This window comes from Solea senegalensis, linkage group LG20, assembly GCF_019176455.1.
Source record: "Solea senegalensis isolate Sse05_10M linkage group LG20, IFAPA_SoseM_1, whole genome shotgun sequence".
In the NCBI taxonomy this organism is placed as follows: domain Eukaryota; kingdom Metazoa; phylum Chordata; class Actinopteri; order Pleuronectiformes; family Soleidae; genus Solea; species Solea senegalensis.
Genome location: NC_058039.1, coordinates 8,246,808 through 8,263,960, shown reverse-complemented (window position 1 = coordinate 8,263,960; position 17,153 = coordinate 8,246,808). Strand labels below are relative to the sequence as shown.

The following is a 17,153-nucleotide window of genomic DNA, read 5'->3' as shown; positions in this document are numbered from 1 at the left end:
AAAGCTACAATCAATCAACCAGTCAAACTTTATTTGTATAGGACTTTTCAGACGTATAGAAAAGTGCTTTCCGTAAGCTAAATACACACAAACACCAATGCATATCACACATTCACACATCCAAAATAGATACATAAAGTATCATGAAGAATGTGAAACTCACTCAAAAGGAGCTGAGGAAACGCTATCTTACCAGTGTGTAAATGAGGAAACGCCATGAGTTTTGAAGAAAGTATATTAAATTTTAACAACAAATTCTAAATTATTAAAGCCTAATGAACACGACAAATAAATAAAAAGTTGTCGATATAATTTTTTTTTTTTATTATTATTATTTTTTAATGTAGTACTTTTACAACTGTCCTCTCTGCGCGCGCCCTCGTCTGGGTTGGACCCTCTCTCGCGTGCGTGTTCCGCTCTCCAGTCTTCCGGACGTGGCGCGCGCGCTCACTCACCTTTTCATTTCACTGGCGGCAGAGGCTCGCCACATTTCACCCCACGCCGTCCGCGCGAGCCCCCGGTTCCCATCGAAGACTCTCACCTCCCGTCCACGGTGCGTGTGACTCCGGGATTCACCGGGACAACGACGAGTTTTGTGCGCGGTAAGTCCGCTGTGTTTGTTATTTTAGTTACTTTGAATGAAAGTTGTGTGTTTAACCACCAGCTGAAACATGACGTCTGTGTCATTAAAGGTCAGTGTCTGCACGTTAAACTTCAGTTTAATAAGTGTCTCTGTTCACTTCACTCTAATAGGAACTACTCAAACAGAACACAGAGGGTTTTATTTCTTCTTTAACAGGCCACCTCGGCCTCTGTTCATCTTAAAAATAAAACGGTGAACATGATGAAACTCTGGAGAGTTCACTGTTGAATAAAAGGAAGTTTGGGCCAGATGAGAAGTAAAGTAAAGTACTTCCACTCCTCTGCTTGTCAGATGCCACAGAGAGGATGATATTTTGAAATCAAACTGTCATACTGCGATTCTGACTGCTTTGTGTTGAAAGACAGAAGTTTAGCCCAGAGTTAAGTTCTATGAAGTTTTTATTGGATATCTATCTTCCTGTACACGAAAGTTAAAAAGGTACAAAAAAATCAAACATTTTGAAACCATTTTCTCAGTAATTGTGTTGACTCATCTATTCGTCAGGTTCGACTACATCTGTTGGTAAGTTTATTCTTGTCATGTTAATGGCTGTGATTGGTTTAGTAACACACACACACACACAGGAAAACCACTGTGAGGAAAAGGCACAAATTGACGTTTCCTTAACATGGAAAACACAACATTCACACAGTTTGTTTTGTTAACGTCCGTGTCCGTGTATCTGTGGCGTGACCATGTTGTGACTGGTGCAGGTGTTTCTTCCTTCATAACGATGGTGTAGGTGTGTCTCTTTGATCACACCTCCACCTTCGAATCTCACGTTCATTCTCCAAGAAAAAGCCCAAAAAGTTCCTGTTGGAACGCGTGAAGGAGTTCTCGTGGGTTGCTCAGGGCAAAAAAATTTCAAGTATACTGTCCAAGGCCGTACTTCATCACTTCCTGTTTCTTTACGAGGTCAGTTCCTGTCTTTAGCCTGCTGGGTTTGACTGGAAGGAAGGGGGCGTATATATGTATTTTTTCATGGGGGGCGTGGGTGGGGGTTAGAAGTGGACACCACTATCATCTGCCTGATGGCATCATCGTGGATTGGTTAGTGCGGACGTTTTCAGCCACCAGCGTGGTCTGAGAAAGTCTCTTCTTCACGTTGTCTGACAGAAATAAGCACTTCATATTAATGTTCACGAATCCCAACAAACCTCTTCAGTGCTCTTTATCAGAAGGAAGTGATGACCTCATGTGGAAACAGGACATCCCGATGACTGAGACACCTTACTTTTCCATTGCCTGTGTTGTCGCCTTCTCTCCTCTGTGCTGGAGCTGGAGTGTGTGTGTGTGTGTGTGTGTGTGTGTGTGTGTGTGTGTGTGAGGGTTCAGTGACAGCCTGCTTCCCATTGTCCTATCATTCCTGCTCCACTCGCACTCTGCATCCTGTCGAGCTTCCTGCTAACTAGGGAGAGAGTCGGAGTGAAAGGTAGGCGAGAAAACAGCTGGAGAAACTTGGACAGAGAAGGTGGTGGAGGAGGAGGAGGAGGAGTGGAGAGAGAGAGTGAGTCTGTGCCGAGCACAGAAATTGTGTAAAAAAACTAAAAAACCTCAGATATGAACAATGTGTGTGTGTGTGTGTGTGTGTGTGTTGCCCAGTGTTCCCATGGAGAATTCCCCGCTGGGAGCAGCTTATCTGCAATCCACTGTGCAGGAAAGGGTGTGTCAGTGGGATTTAGATGTTTGCGAGTGTGACGACCGAGGGTGATGCTATTGTGATTTTTTTTTTTCACTGAATGTATGCGAATGCTTTGCTGGTCACATGTTATGTGGCCACTTGGTTGCTTGTGTTTGGGAACTTTTACATAACGCTGCCCCCAGTGATACGCTTTGGTTGAACTAAGTGTTAACCCTTCTGTTTGCCATGCGTGCTTCTCAAAATTAAAAAAACTATGGACTGGCGACCTGATCTCACCTGAGTTAGCTGAGAACCTCTGGACTTGGGCAGAACGACTGTCCAATCACAGACGAGATCCACCAGTGCGTCACACATTTGTAACGTCTGCATCCATAAAATCAAAAATGATGATCGTAAGACGGTTAAATGCTATAACATAGCTCTCGCTCATCTGGATTGTTCTTCTCAGTGACACTTGGCTTCGTTCACTTCATATCCTCATAGTCTTACCTTACATTATCTCTCATAGGCGGAGTTTGGGAGGTGGCTAAAACATAGAAAACTACATGAAGTCCAAAAAATAGGTCCTGTTAATGTACGATACATTTTTAAGACATAAATATAAATTCTATTACGTTTAATTTCTCAATAAACACTGTGATGACGTGCAGCACCACCTTCCCCTCTGGCCTTTCCTACTTTTCTAATACAATAGTGTTCATGTTCCTGTTTGACCGTTTATCTCCTTTATGGAAATTATAGTTTCATTACAATGGAAACTGCATTATTTGCGATTAAATAATGATATAAATAATAACCCGAACCTAGCTCATGTGTGATTAAATTGGTCATAAAAGTTATTTGTTATTTGACTTTATCGCGAGCTCGGTGCTATTGTCTTCTTATGCCCCAGCACAGAATTCAAACTCCACCTGTGATACAGTATCTCCTGCTTCATTCATTTTCATTTCACTTGAGAGCGCAGTTATATTCAGATTGTCTCTCAGGTGTAAATCTTGCAGGAAACTATTCAGACTAACCCACAACTCTTACTCAAACCAGGAGAGAGAACTCCATGAAGTTAGTTCTGTTTGCAGATGAATCAACGCCGCCTCGCTTCTTCACCAAACACATCTGAGGTGATGTATATGAGGATATGAGGAAGCAATCCTATTATTCCTTCTATGTACAAAGACATCTGCCATGAGTGTTAAGTGAGGAACAGTCGTAGCAGTGTGGTTGAAACACGTCGTCTTTAATGGAGGTTGCATCATTGAGAAGTGACTGCGACATCATCTTGTTACGCCACAGGTCGATGTTGCAGCAGTCGCAGTGTGAGTGTGAACAGGACGCGGTCTCTCTGTAAAGGACCAGTTCAGGTTGTGTTTCGTATGAACTACTGACACGACGTCAACACCGAGATCGTCAGGCTCGCCACTGTTTCTGTGAACCAGGCTTGGACTCGGACACTCACGATCCCTGATGACACGTCTGCCAGGACACAACAACATTGTGTTTGAGTACATGAAGACTAGAAAGTGGAAGCTCAGTGTATTTCAGAGGGGAACAACATCCATTCATGTACAGTAAATGCTCTTTATTGATGACCACTCAAAGCTTACTTTTGCACTACAGTTTTGCCATTCACACCCTTTTCTTTCATACCTATTCACACGCTGCCAACACAGCAACATCAGGAGCAACGTGGGCTTGCCCAAGGATGTAGACTAGCGGAGCCAACCCACAAGTTGAAAGACGACTCGCTCTACCACTGAGCCACCAGTCTCACCTTTAGATGTTACTAATTCTTACATACTGGACCTTTAACGTAAAGCTCACCTGAATGGTGGAATCTGATATCCTTTCTCTTCTCACTTGCAGCAATGTTGGCAGCGAGGATTAACTGGATGACAGACAGACAGACAGATAGACAGATAGATAGATCTCTGTTCTTTCCACTGCGCAGTCTCAAGAGTAGATGTCACATGCTTTAAAGGGGAACCACATCCATTCTGTGAAGGCCACTCTAGTTCATGCACGGCAAAGGAAGGGCTGCACAAGTGTTTTGTTTGTCACAATGTACAGTTTCACCTTTCAGATGTTGTTGGTACTTACATACCAAATGCTCACCTACACGGTGCAGGTGTAGAGTGAGTGTTTCTGTTCCGGGAAAAATCCTTGCAATCCACGCTCAAGATAAACAAAACTTCTTGTTTTCAATAGTTTAAAGCAGCAAAGAGGAACTCATGGCCGTTTCTCACTTTCTCTGGTGTGATGATCTCGACGCCTAAAAGTGACACCAAGTACACAGGTGGTCATCGACTTTGCAGTTCCTTCTTCACCATCTACACTCACGCTTGCATACTTTCTCACCCGTTTGCTCCTGTAAATGCTTTTGTTGGATTGTAAAAAAACAGCAAAGTGACACAGTACGTAAAACTACACCCTTGTCCCTGTTAAAGTGTGATGAGTTCAGGGGGCCGTGCATTGTGGCGCATATGTTATTTTAGACTGACACTTTTCATAATGGACGCGTTTCTCTTTTCACCATAAACAGCACAGACACCGAATTAGCTTCTGTGTGCACAGAGGAAGACACGCGAGAAACTAAATTTGGTCAACAGGAACTCAGCAGAGAAAAATGACTGTATGGCTGCTCTGTAAACATTCCCCACTGTGAGCGCGTAAACACATCCCCTTGTTATTGTGCCAGTCTTGTCTGGGGTCGTCTGCCAATGTTTGAAAAAGCTGAGAAAGAGGAGACAAGCCAAAGGGCAACAGCGACACCAGGGCCTCCTTTTTTTTCTCTCTCATTCTTTTTCGTTTATCTCGCTGAGGAAGACGTGACCAGTCTGAGGTGGAACATGGGAGACTGGTGCTGGAGGGGAGAGACCGAAAACAAAAGAAAAGCAGAGAGGAAGATGTGTGTGTTTGTTTGTGGCACTGCAGCTGCTTTGTGTGTGTGTGTGTGTGTGTGTGTGGATGGACTCTGTCCTTAAAGTTTCCAGGAAAAGGGGGGAGCCATCAGAGGGGTGGACAGGAAACTCTAACAGGGCTAACTTCCTGTAGCTCCACTGATGGCTGACCTGATAGTGACCAAGTGTGTGTGCATGCAAATGTCAAACTGTTGCATATTTGACTCTGGATTCATGACATAGTGCCTGTAATAGCTTGTGTTGCTTCACAGATTGAGAGGAATTTCAGGGGACGTTGTCACCACTGTACCTCTGCAGTTACATGTGTCTTTGTGCCTCGCTGCAATAATCTCTATTGTTCTTCCTGTGAGTGACTTCCCTCACATTCCTCAGTAGGTGGGGAGGCTGCAGCTTGAAAAGTTGTCTGTTTGAATCCCAGAGGCAGTCCATGAACAGCCTCACGCACAATGTTATCTTCAGGATCTCGTAATCTGACAGTTCTTGTCCTGAATTAAAAACATGAACGATATTTAAACAAAGTGAAATACAATGTCCATTTTGATTTCCTAAATTTGTCACGTTTTATATTGGACCTATGTTCAGATTTGCACTTTAATATCACACGCCACAAAAGAAAAGCAACCACGTTTTGGTATTTTGGCATTTTTACAGAGAAAATATTAGGAACTGATCATTTTGCTGTTGAGTCAGTCCAGAAAAAAAAGAACATTTGCAACATTTATGAAGATTTGATTTATTGATGACTGTTGTGTTATTTTAAAGGAATTGCTTTTTAAACAAACACCACATAATAAACTCACTGTTGTTAAGTTAAGTTAAGTTAAGTTAAGATAAGATAAGCAGCTTCTTGATGTAGCCATAGTATAGATCATGTATGAAAAGTGTTGTTGAAGATAAACAGAAAGTAAGTCTATATTGAGTATCCACCGGGGGAACGACAGAAAAGAACTCCGTTTGAAAAGAAGACTATGGGGAAATGAGCTTACTTCTCATTTGAGTTATAATATCAGTAAACATACAGTAGAACACGGTGTCACCTGAGTGGACACCAGTGTGACTGACATCCGTGCAAAACATCGGGGGCAGATTTTTATGGGTGACCTGGAGCAGTGTAGACACACACACACACACACACACACACTGGTTTCCATGCGTTCAGAGGACTTTGCATTGACTTCCTGGAGACTTACACTTTAACCATAATTAACTAACCGTGACCTCAACTTGACGTCATAACACGTCTTCACCATTAAAATGTATTCATTTACATTTTGATCCCATAAGGAAGACAATTCTCCATGATTTGACTGTGTACAGATATAGGTCCCCACAACATAAGGAGTACCAGCAGGTTGATGAATGGTTGCTCACACAGTGTTTTCACAGTCGTCTCTGTGTGTTATTTCCTCTCGATGTTGGCACCGGCATCTGCTTTGTTAACGTGCGTCCTATTGAAACAATGCGGTTCGCTCCGAACTGGAAGTTCAAAGTTGGGTACATGTGTGCAGACGGTGGCACAACCGTTGATGTGAAACTCATTTCTCATCGTCCGTGACTGTCACTGTGGAGCGGTAAACCCATGCGACACCTACACACATGCATATTGACACACAGACGTGCACAGCTGGTGACCATAGAGGTCGACTCTATGAGTGTCCCCTCTTGAAACTACACAACAAAAAGGGAAGTGGCTAACCTCACATCATCTCTCTCTCTCTGTGTGTGTGTGTGTGTGTGTGTGGTTCTGTCGAGCTGTCTCTGACTCTCCCCTCACATGTCTCTTTATTCACGCTTTACTGCCCTCGAGCCTTTCTCTCACACTCTCCACCACCTTTTCCCTCTCTGGTTCCCTGCCACTCTCTCTCTCCCTCTCTCTCTTTCCAAACCTTGTCACTCACCTCTTCCCTCTCTTCTTTTTTTCTTCCAGTGGCAATGGTGATTGACAGATGATCTGACAAGGAAGACATCAGGTGAGAGAAAGTTAACTTCTCCTTCTCCTTTAAACTCCACCCCCCCTTCCCTTCTGTCTCAAGGGAAGTTGAGTTTTATTTAAAGTTTTGCTACTTTTCACTTAGCAGTTCGAGCGACCACCATATGTGGATGATGATGATGATGATGTTGATGCTGCTTTCACTTTCTGTCACTGTATCTTTGATCGCTCTATTCTCAATTGCACAGACAGGAAATACTAAGAATGACTTGTAATAATGTGGACACATTGCTTACATTCTTACAGTGACTCTTGTGAAAACCCTATAGATTATATTAGTTTCTCTTAATTTTGTTGATAAATGGCAATACTGTCATTTTTTTTAATGAATGAATGTAATCCAGAATGGTGCACTGCCAATGTCCACTGAAATGATGCAATGTTAAAGAAAGTAATAAGAAATCCTGGGGACGTAAATGTCACGTAATGTGGGGGATTTCTACTCTTTTTTGTCACAATGAAAACTCCTGAAATCTGAAAATAGTAATGTGACTCGAGCTTGAGACCAGATGGCCTGGGTTGCAAACCTTTTTTAATTGAAAAATGACAGATTTATTTATTGTTTTGCATTAGTTTATTCCCTCTTATTTCAATCCTTAAAGGCTTTTAGTCCTTGCTGTGAAAACATCAGGTCTGCCGCTTGAATCACGCTGATTTTTTAGCAACCGACAGCAATAAAAGTCTTGAAAAAAACTGTCCCTTACTTCACCTCTCCTCCTTCCACAGACGCCGTCTCTGTGCCGGTTATTATGGGGTGTGCCTGTTGTAAGCAGAAGAAGTCTGCCAAAGCAGCGGCAGCAGCAGCAATAGTAGATGTTACAGATCTGTCGCCTAGCAACATAGACGGCGGGTCATTCGCTGCCACGACTCAGGGCCGCTACTGTTCTGAACCCAATCACACCATCCCAGACTTCAACCAGGGCTTTTCATGCAGCACCATCTTCCCCAACACCAACACACACCAAAGACCTGGAGGCACGAGTAAGCCTCTCTCTCTCTCTCTCTCTCTCTCTCCCTCTCTCTCTCAACCTTACAGTCAATACTCCACTTAAAGGTCCAGTGTGTTACATTTTGGAGGATTTATTGTCACCAATGTAAAATACTACACATAAATTAAAAAAAAAATAATAATAATATGATTTTAAGAATAAGGCTTTCATAGTTAAGTCCTGGAATTGCCTTGCTTTATAGACATGTCGCCATCTTGTGCCGCCATTTCTCATTTTCAATCTGAACCTTACTACACAAAGAAAGATGCGAAGAGATAAGCGAAGGCCTCACTTTCACAAATTCTCACACCCTGGACCTTAAATAAATATAGTTTTCCCATTAATACCACTAAAGTCAACCTTTATGATTACACTATGTCATATTCCTGTCTTGTATTAGTATTTATTGTACATTTTCAACTACTAGCATTTAAGATAATGTTTTTGTGAACTTCTAATAATGCCTACGTTTTTTATGGTGACTGATCCACCATCAGGCTTGTTAAAAGTTACAAGATTATTGTTCAGAGGCATCATGTCGAGTGTATGGATTTAAAAAGGACTTGTGTGTTTATTGCTGCTGTGTGTGTGTGTGTGCGTGTGCGTGTGCGTGCAGGTGGTGGAGTCACTCTGTTTATAGCTCTGTATGATTACGACGCTCGCACTGAAGATGACCTCACTTTCCAGAAAGGAGAGAAATTTCAGATCATCAACAATACGTGAGCACACACATGCACACAAACACTAATGGAGTCTAATTCAAGTGGCAGCTGGCCGTCTCATTGCCCATGAGCTTCTCCAGAACTCCAGGTTTAAAGCCTCGAGATTCACAAATCTAGCCGGCGACATGTTGAGGATTCGCTGACATCACCTGCAACCAGGCTGTCACTCAAATGTGTATATCATCTAAGCTCTAAAACATTTATACTGTTGATTTACAACGTTGACTCCACGAGATCCACGTTGAACGTGTTCCATTAGCTCGCTGCTTTTCCTCTGATGGTTATGGGAGGCTGCAGTGAAGTCGAGCTGTCATTAGCCGACAGACAAAGTCACTGTAACAAGCAACCACTCACCAATTAACCTGCATGACTTTGGACCGCGGGAGTACCTGCAGAAAACCCCGGTAACCACTCAGCATCACTGTGAAGCCTCTCAGCTATGACTCCCCAAATATAATTAATACATTAAACGCCACAGACTGCACTTGAATGTCATCAGTTACAACACTGTGAAGTGTCATAGGTCCCTGAAGAGTCAAATAGTCAAATACAATAGTCTAATGTCACTCTAGAGATCGAAAATACATATAAATAAATATGATATCATCGCTTTATCTCGCAGGATCTTTATCTTTCTCAGCTTGACACCCCGTTACTTCTCTTTAGTGTCTGCTTATCACCACGCGTAGCCTAAATATTGTCTGCTTTTGTTTCCCTGAATTATTAACGTGAAGCCAAATGTTGCGTCTCTACGAGGAAACAAATGTTTTGTGTGTGATTTGTCAGAGAGGGCGACTGGTGGGAGGCACGATCCCTGGACACGGGCAGCTCCGGTTACATCCCCTCCAACTATGTGGCTCCTGTCGACTCCATACAGGCTGAGGAGTGAGTACACACACACACACACGCACACACACAGAGTACAGCTTCATATAAGGCTCAGCAAGTCCTGACAGTTTGTGTTAGAAAAACTGTTGATTGATGATCGACATGAACTCTTACAGCAAAGATCCCGTGTTGGATGCTGTTGCCGAGGTGACCTGTGTGTTGTTGTTGTTATGGTGACAGGTGGTATTTTGGGAAGATGGGGAGGAAGGATGCAGAGAGACAACTTCTGGGTCATGGCAACCAGAGAGGAACTTTTCTCATCCGAGAGAGTGAGACCACCAAAGGTACAGAGACCACACTGTCTTTTGATTGTGACTGGCTGGCATTTTCTCTGTGTCTTTGTCCTCACCTTCCCTCCCTTGTCCTCCCACCTCCCACCTCCCTACAGGTGCTTACTCTCTGTCTATCCGTGACTGGGATGACAACAAGGGAGACCACGTGAAGCATTACAAGATCCGCAAACTAGACAACGGCGGCTACTACATCACCACGCGGTCACAGTTTGACACTGTTCCGCAGCTGGTCGATCACTACAAAGGTGACTCACGCAGACCCTTGACCCAGTTCATCCTCTGTAAAGATAGTTCACCTCCTTCTTTATTACTCATTCTTAAATACATTGCCTGTATTCATTCTGGTGTGTTAGTAACAATAATCTACTCGTGCATATTTGAAAAGTCTGAGAAGTTTTTCTGAAAGTTATTAATTTGAATATTTCCTCCTCCTGTCATTAGGGATGCTTTATTGTTGGTTCTGTGGTTGTGTTCAAAATACAGTCATGGTTCACACCCTTCACTTCCTGTTCTCTCTGTGTCAGTGTGAATCTGCCCCCTAGTGGCCTGTGCTGATATAGCAAACCCTCTGCAGTGAGTGCACTATTCCTGACATCCTCATTAGCAGTCGGGGAAATCTGTGCCCACATCTGTGCTTTTTGTGACTCACTCAGAGACTCGATGCTGCTGCTCTGGATGTTATGTGTGTTTTTGCAGTCCTTGTGTGTTTGTTGTGTCTGTTTTTGTTTACTTGTCAGTGGCATAAGTCACACGTGCGAGCAGCCTGTCTTGATCTGTCTTTATCTCTGCATTTGCCTCTTCTTTCCGTCTTTCCTCGCCTGTCTGCTTGTCTCTCTTCCTCATGTCTCTATTCCTCTCCCTCTCTCTCAGAGAGAGCAGCAGGGCTGTGCTGCCGTTTGATTGGCAGCTGTAAACGGGACATGCCTAAGCTGGCTGACTTATCAGTGAAGACCAAGGATATGTGGGAGATTCCTCGGGAATCCCTCCAGCTGATTAAGAAACTGGGCAACGGCCAGTTTGGAGAAGTCTGGATGGGTAGGACTCATGTTGCAGTGGGTGGTAAAGTAACAGTTGAAGCACACCTGGATAAAGGAGCATCACACGCTGGCGGTGTTCTGTTGACTCAAACATCAGAGACACGGTGTCTTTATACCTGCCACACATGTAGTTGTTCGAGTTAGTTTGAACCTGCTTCTGATTCAAACATGAAGCAGTGAAACTAAAACTTTGAAATTAACTTTCATCCAGGTTAGAGGTTGACTGATATTGGTTTTTCTTTGGCCGATAACCGCATCTGGCTTGGCTTGCTGATATATAATTATAATAACAAATGGTACACAAAACTTAAAAACAGACTTATTGATGAACACAGAGTCTGTCTCCCACTGCAGTGCACTTATGTATTGGGGAAAGAAAACACTAAACTAAATATAACACTAAAGTTTTGGATGAAAAAAACAAAGTTTTAGTAACTGTGTTCTGAGATTATTAAAAAGAATAAATGGGAAAACTCGGCTCTAATCCAGGTATGCAGCTGTTGCTCTCCTCCCCTGCTGTTGCATGTGCATGTCTCATCATCTCACCTCATCTCTTTTGTCACCCCCATCTTTCTTCCATCTTCCCACCGGACACTGCACGGTTATTTCTCCCTTTCTCCCCATCACCCACCTCTTCCATACTCCCACACTTTCATTTCCTCCTCCTACATTCCCTCCCTCCCTCCCTCCTTCCACCGTTAGGCAATAATGACGGCCTGTGTTATTACCTGACCAATGCCTGTGTCAACTCCACCCCGCTCACCATGGGCCTTGGGCGGGATGCCTGGGAGGTGTCCAGGAATGCGCTGGCACTTCAAAAGAAGCTAGGGCAGGGCTGCTTCGGGGACGTGTGGATGGGTGAGACTTACGCCCTCTATAGGCTCAGAGTGTCAACTGTCTGCTCAGCATAACCCTCTCTAGTGTCTGCTCACTGTCCCTTTGCAAACATGCAGTCACCGTTTACAACGGTGTGCCCGGGCAGAGATTTTTATTTTTTTTCCTCCCCAGTAAAATGCATATTAGCTGATATTCCCACAGGATGTATTCACAATTACACGACAACACATTTCTTGTTGGCGCACTTTCCCAGACTAAATCCCAGTGTGTGGGGTTTCTGAGCCGTGCAGACTCTCCCCCCCGAAGACAAGCCAAACTGTAGCTCAGACGCCGCTGGTGTTGATATAAGACCAGTCGACCTCCCTCCCTCTCATAACGGCACCCTGTCTCATGCCATGCATGCTCTCCGACATATCAATCATGTGCATGCACCAGACATTTGATGTGTTTTTGATGACATTTCTATCTGCATGTGTTGCTTTTATTGTCCCCGGGTAGATCTACAGTACATTAAAATGAATGCCTATGCTTGTGCAGTGTGTGTGTGCGTGTGTGCGTGTTGTGTGCGCACCAACACCCTCTTGTCTGTATGCCAGGCATGTGGAACGGCACCACCAAGGTAGCAGTGAAGACTCTGAAGCCAGGAACCATGTCCCCCGAGGCCTTCCTGGAGGAGGCTCAAATCATGAAGAGACTGCGCCACGACAAACTGGTGCAGCTCTACGCCGTCGTCTCCGAGGAGCCAATCTACATTATCACCGAGTTCATGAGCCAAGGTATCAGGCCAAGTAAACTGTCGTGCCTGTGACTTCCTCTTTACAGTATGAGTCACTGCTATTATGTGAAAAAAAAACTCTTTTCTTGTTACTTGAATAGACAGACAGTCGATGGCGAGGTCAGACTATATTTCAAATCATGCATCTACACCATTAGAATAATCAATTTTGTTAATACAAAACAATAGAACGTGATTTAGTCTGGATTTCGATTATTTTGGGCCACTTATCAGTGCTTTATTTTACGAGAAATTCTTCATGTGCTCCTTGGCTCCCATCCAAAATTACAAACATTTTTTTTTTTTAAATGACACAAGGTTCAGATTTCCTTGTCAGATGCAATTAAAAATACATAGATCTTTTTTAATAAACTGGCAGAGCGGTGTTGGAGCTCCCGTGCCTCCCCGCTGTGCAGAACACCAAGGTTCCGCCAAACCCAGAGAATTTTACCTTCCTTTAGGGCAAAACCTGTAACGGTGGCCTCAGGGCAGGCAAAAATATTCCTTTGGTTTTCACTAGAAAAGGAAAGAGCAGTCGGAAATATTTAAATGTCTTCATTCAAGAGAAACAAAAAAAAAGAGTTGTAATGCTTTAACTGTTAAGGAATTATAAGAATCCTTTGGCAGCAGATGTGTTGATCACATACGATGCCGTGCTCTGTCGTTTTTCAGGAAGCTTGTTGGACTTCTTGAAAGATGGAGAGGGGCAAAACCTGAAGCTGCCTCAACTGGTGGACATGGCTGCACAGGTGAGTTCAAGACACACACACACACACACACACCGAAACGGCTGAAAGGAAAGGATTTACTTTACAGCGACACATCTCATATGTGTGTGCAGATTGCGGCTGGAATGGCGTACATCGAGAGGATGAACTACATCCACCGTGACCTGCGAGCAGCGAACATCCTGGTCGGAGACAATCTGGTGTGCAAGATTGCAGACTTTGGCCTCGCCAGGCTCATTGAGGACAATGAGTACACTGCTCGACAAGGTAATATCATGGGATAGTTAAACGCACTGCAGTCAACAAGTGTGGGATCATCCGTCCGTTCATCCGTCTTCTACCGCTTTATCCTCCCTGCTGACATGACAGGGCGAACGGCGGGGTCACACCCTGGATGGGTCACCAGTCGCGTGGGATCATTTTCTTTTGGTCACCCCTGTAAATTAACGCTTTACGGGGAGATTATGCGACAAGTGCCAATGAGGCAAACAACACGCAGTAAAATAAAAAGACAATAGACAAAAAAAATAGTGTACATTTCCTTCCTCACTCTGACGTTGTGCAGAGGGTTTTGTCGTGGACTTTATTGCAGAGGCGGTAAAGCACATGGTGACCAAACTGAAGCGGCCCATTACCTTTAATAGAAATACATATTGGTGTGGGTATAAACATTTTGGCTAATGTTGTAACACTACTCAGCGAAAGCTATGGCATTGTTTGTTGAAATTATAAAGCACAAATATTACATCTTAAAGTAAGTGTGTGTTGTACTTCTGTCTATCTGTGAGGACAGATGGACAGAAGAGGACAGTTTGGTTCGTCCTCACTTCCTGACACGTCTTTCACATTCACGGTTGTTACCGAGTATCTTCATAAAGATAGATGTCTGTGTGTGTGTGTGTGCGCTCACACAATGACTGCCTCCATGCCTATATTTTCTTTTTTTTTATATTTTTATATATATATATATATATATATATATATATATATGTGTATATATGTAACCTGTCCTAATTATATGATTATGCATCTTCACTGTGTTGCCATGGTTTCAGGGGCGAAGTTCCCCATCAAGTGGACGGCTCCAGAGGCAGCGCTGTATGGACGCTTTACCATCAAGTCAGATGTGTGGAGCTTTGGCATCCTACTAACAGAACTCATCACCAAGGGACGTGTGCCGTACCCAGGTACCTGACACCTATTTGTTCAGTGTGCCGTTGATAAATCTCCAAGATTACTCATTTTTAGCTACATTCTTACAAATGAACTGTCTGGAAATGATTGATGAATGTGCATTAAAGGTAACTAGAGTCTTTTCTGGTGGTCACTGAGCCCCGTGTGAGACTTAAACATCTAAATATATGTCTGTTACATTCAAGTCCATGCCAAATTATCCCACCAGAGTAGTGTATGTGTGTTTCTGTACCTGTATTTATTCCCTCTTCAGAGCCTTCTCTGGCATAAACACTGACCTTGTCAGGACCAGGAGTCCTCATGGAGACCAAGGACCTCATTTCTGAGGGGCTGCACAGGTTTAGGGCTAAGATGTAAATGGTGCTTAGGTTAAGGTCAGGGTTATATGGTTAAAATTAGGGATAAAACTTTATTTAGGCTGTCCAAATCAATGTAAGTCAGTGTAGTGTCCTAAGAAGAATAGATGTGCAAAGTTTGTGTGTGTGTGTGGAGACAGACACACACACTGCAGTTGTGCATCTGTATGCATTTTACATCAAACAGCACTGATTGGTTTGCCAGAGCCGGTGAGAGAAGCAACCATAGCGACAACCGAGACAACAGATGCAGCTACAGCAAATACAGTGATATGGCGACAGGGAAAGTGAGGATGTGTCCAAGAAACATTTCCTCATGAAACTGTGTGTTCAGAGGGAGAATTTACAGAGAGCATCTCACTGTGAGGACCTGCAAGTCATAGGCACGTGCCAACTGTGTTTGTGTAAGTAATCCCACTGCCAGAGGGGGGCGACAAGTTCTGCACTGCAGGTTCAAGTACCTGGAAAGGAAATGGACTGAGAGCAGAAACCAGCTCGAAATAATAACACTGTGTGGCCCTCAGTATAAGTATTTAGTATATTAATATTCATATAATATATAAGTAATCATAACGGATAACCAGGACTTTTTGTGGCTGTTTTATACAGTATTTTACTTTAGTTATGTATTAATGTTTGTGTATAGATAAACATGTTTCATACTAGTTTGTTCATACATGAAAACTTTAAAAACTTTGTTCCATATTTCGTATGTTTTGTTTAATCCAACTCTTTCCCTGTTCCCCTGTGTCCACTCCCCGCCTCCCCCTCATCCTCCTCCACCCCTGTAGGCATGAACAACCGTGAGGTGCTGGAGCAGGTGGAGAGGGGCTACAGGATGCCCTGTGCCCCAGGCTGCCCTGCCTCGCTCCATGAACTGATGCTGCAGTGCTGGAGGCGGGAAGCCGATGAGAGGCACACGTTCGAGTACCTGCAGTCCTTCCTGGAGGATTACTTCACCGCTACAGAGCCGCAGTACCAGCCTGGAGAAAACCTGTGACCACACACGGGTCACGGCAGCATGGAGCAAAGATTCACCAGCAGAGACAGACAGACAGACAGAGACACACATACACTGACAGGCGTATCATAGTGCATGCACATGCTGTCATTGTATTTGTTGCTCACACACTGTACACACACACACACACTTATGAAGATACATATCATTGCCTTGTTTATTTGTTTAAAGATAGTTTCCTCCCCTTTGGTCATCGTTCACTGCAGCCTGTTCAGGACAGCTCAGTCAGCCGTGTTGAAGAGCAGAGTCGGAGCTCTGCTGGTCAGGCCTTGCAGTGATGTGGCTTTACTCTGTAACCATGACAACAAGGAACTGAAAGAAGATGTAGATGGTTGTGCTGAGGTGGTGGTGATGGTGGGGGTGGGGGGGGAGTGGAGTCGGTACGTGATCTATTCAGCTACCACATATGTGTTGATTTCTTCTCTGAGAACAGTGTTTGAGTGGATAATCAGTTTGCCTGAGATGGAACATTGTGGAATGTGACTTCTGAAAACTGTCAGCATGAACCTCGTGCACTCGTGTGCCAGCTGAGTAGATTGTGTGCAGACGCCAGCGCTCTTATATAAGCTTTAGGAAGGATGATGCCCGTCAAAACTACTGAATATAAGTCTGTTTTAAACCTTATTATGTTATTTAGAGAGAGAGAGAGAGAAAAAAAAGCGTTTTAACCTGATCCCAGTCTGTCTCCTGACGGAAGCAGCTGGGATCAGGCTTCCCACCGACACACACACACGCCCAGACGTGGTCAAAGCAGGTCAGCGCTGTTTTATATTTAAAATCTCTTTTTAGATGCTGTCTTAACAAAGTGTGTGAGATGGTCATTTAGGAATGTTCTTTTGTTTGTCTGTTCATTTGTATGACAATTTCCTATGAACTGTCTCCTCTGTTGTTTAATTTAACACGGGCATATCTGTGCGTCACAAAGTCGTCTATATAACTAGTTATAACGTGTATACATGTTTTCAGCCGTTGGGAGGGTGAAGTGTTACACATGAAGGGGGACATATCAGTGTCACCACTGTGTTATCTGGTGAAGAAAAACAAACAACTTGTTGAGATTGTCCTGTCATGCTATTTTAATAAAGATACGATTTCTTGTCCAAGTTAAGGCACATGTATTATT

General features: G+C 43.7%; 1 protein-coding gene and 1 long non-coding RNA gene across 4 annotated transcripts; one reads left to right on the top strand and one right to left on the bottom strand.

Annotated features, from left to right (window-relative positions):
• Nucleotides 1-432: 432 nt before the first annotated feature.
• Nucleotides 433-17,138, top strand: yrk (Yes-related kinase). 3 transcript variants are annotated; one of them, XM_044052249.1, is made up of 13 exons: nt 433-602; nt 7,128-7,170; nt 7,917-8,165; nt 8,796-8,898; nt 9,688-9,786; nt 9,970-10,073; nt 10,178-10,327; nt 10,953-11,117; nt 12,553-12,732; nt 13,404-13,480; nt 13,573-13,726; nt 14,515-14,646; nt 15,801-17,138. In XM_044052249.1, exons 3-13 carry the CDS (start codon nt 7,940-7,942, stop codon nt 16,007-16,009), a joined length of 1,599 nt encoding a protein of 532 aa, XP_043908184.1. In that variant the 5' UTR covers nt 433-602; nt 7,128-7,170; nt 7,917-7,939; the 3' UTR covers nt 16,010-17,138. The 3 variants fall into 3 exon arrangements, with proteins under 3 accessions (XP_043908184.1, XP_043908183.1, XP_043908186.1); XM_044052248.1 differs by having other exon boundaries at nt 434-602; nt 7,917-8,171; XM_044052251.1 differs by lacking the exon at nt 10,953-11,117 and adding an exon at nt 11,822-11,977 and having other exon boundaries at nt 436-602; nt 7,917-8,171.
• Nucleotides 3,496-5,200, bottom strand: LOC122786176. The gene is made up of 2 exons (XR_006362410.1): nt 4,104-5,200; nt 3,496-3,755 (listed from the first exon to the last, which is right to left on the bottom strand). It is a non-coding gene; the product is annotated as an uncharacterized LOC122786176 (long non-coding RNA).
• Nucleotides 17,139-17,153: the final 15 nt, after the last annotated feature.

Excerpts from the sequence above, each read along its gene's own strand:
- yrk (XM_044052248.1), top strand. The coding sequence starts at position 7,940 with ATGGGGTGTGCCTGTTGTAAGCAGAAGAAGTCTGCCAAAGCAGCGGCA. Across the intron at positions 10,074-10,177 it reads AGAGAGTGAGACCACCAAAG|GTGCTTACTCTCTGTCTATC; the intron begins GTACAGAGACCA and ends ACCTCCCTACAG. Across the intron at positions 11,118-12,552 it reads GTTTGGAGAAGTCTGGATGG|GCATGTGGAACGGCACCACC; the intron begins GTAGGACTCATG and ends TCTGTATGCCAG.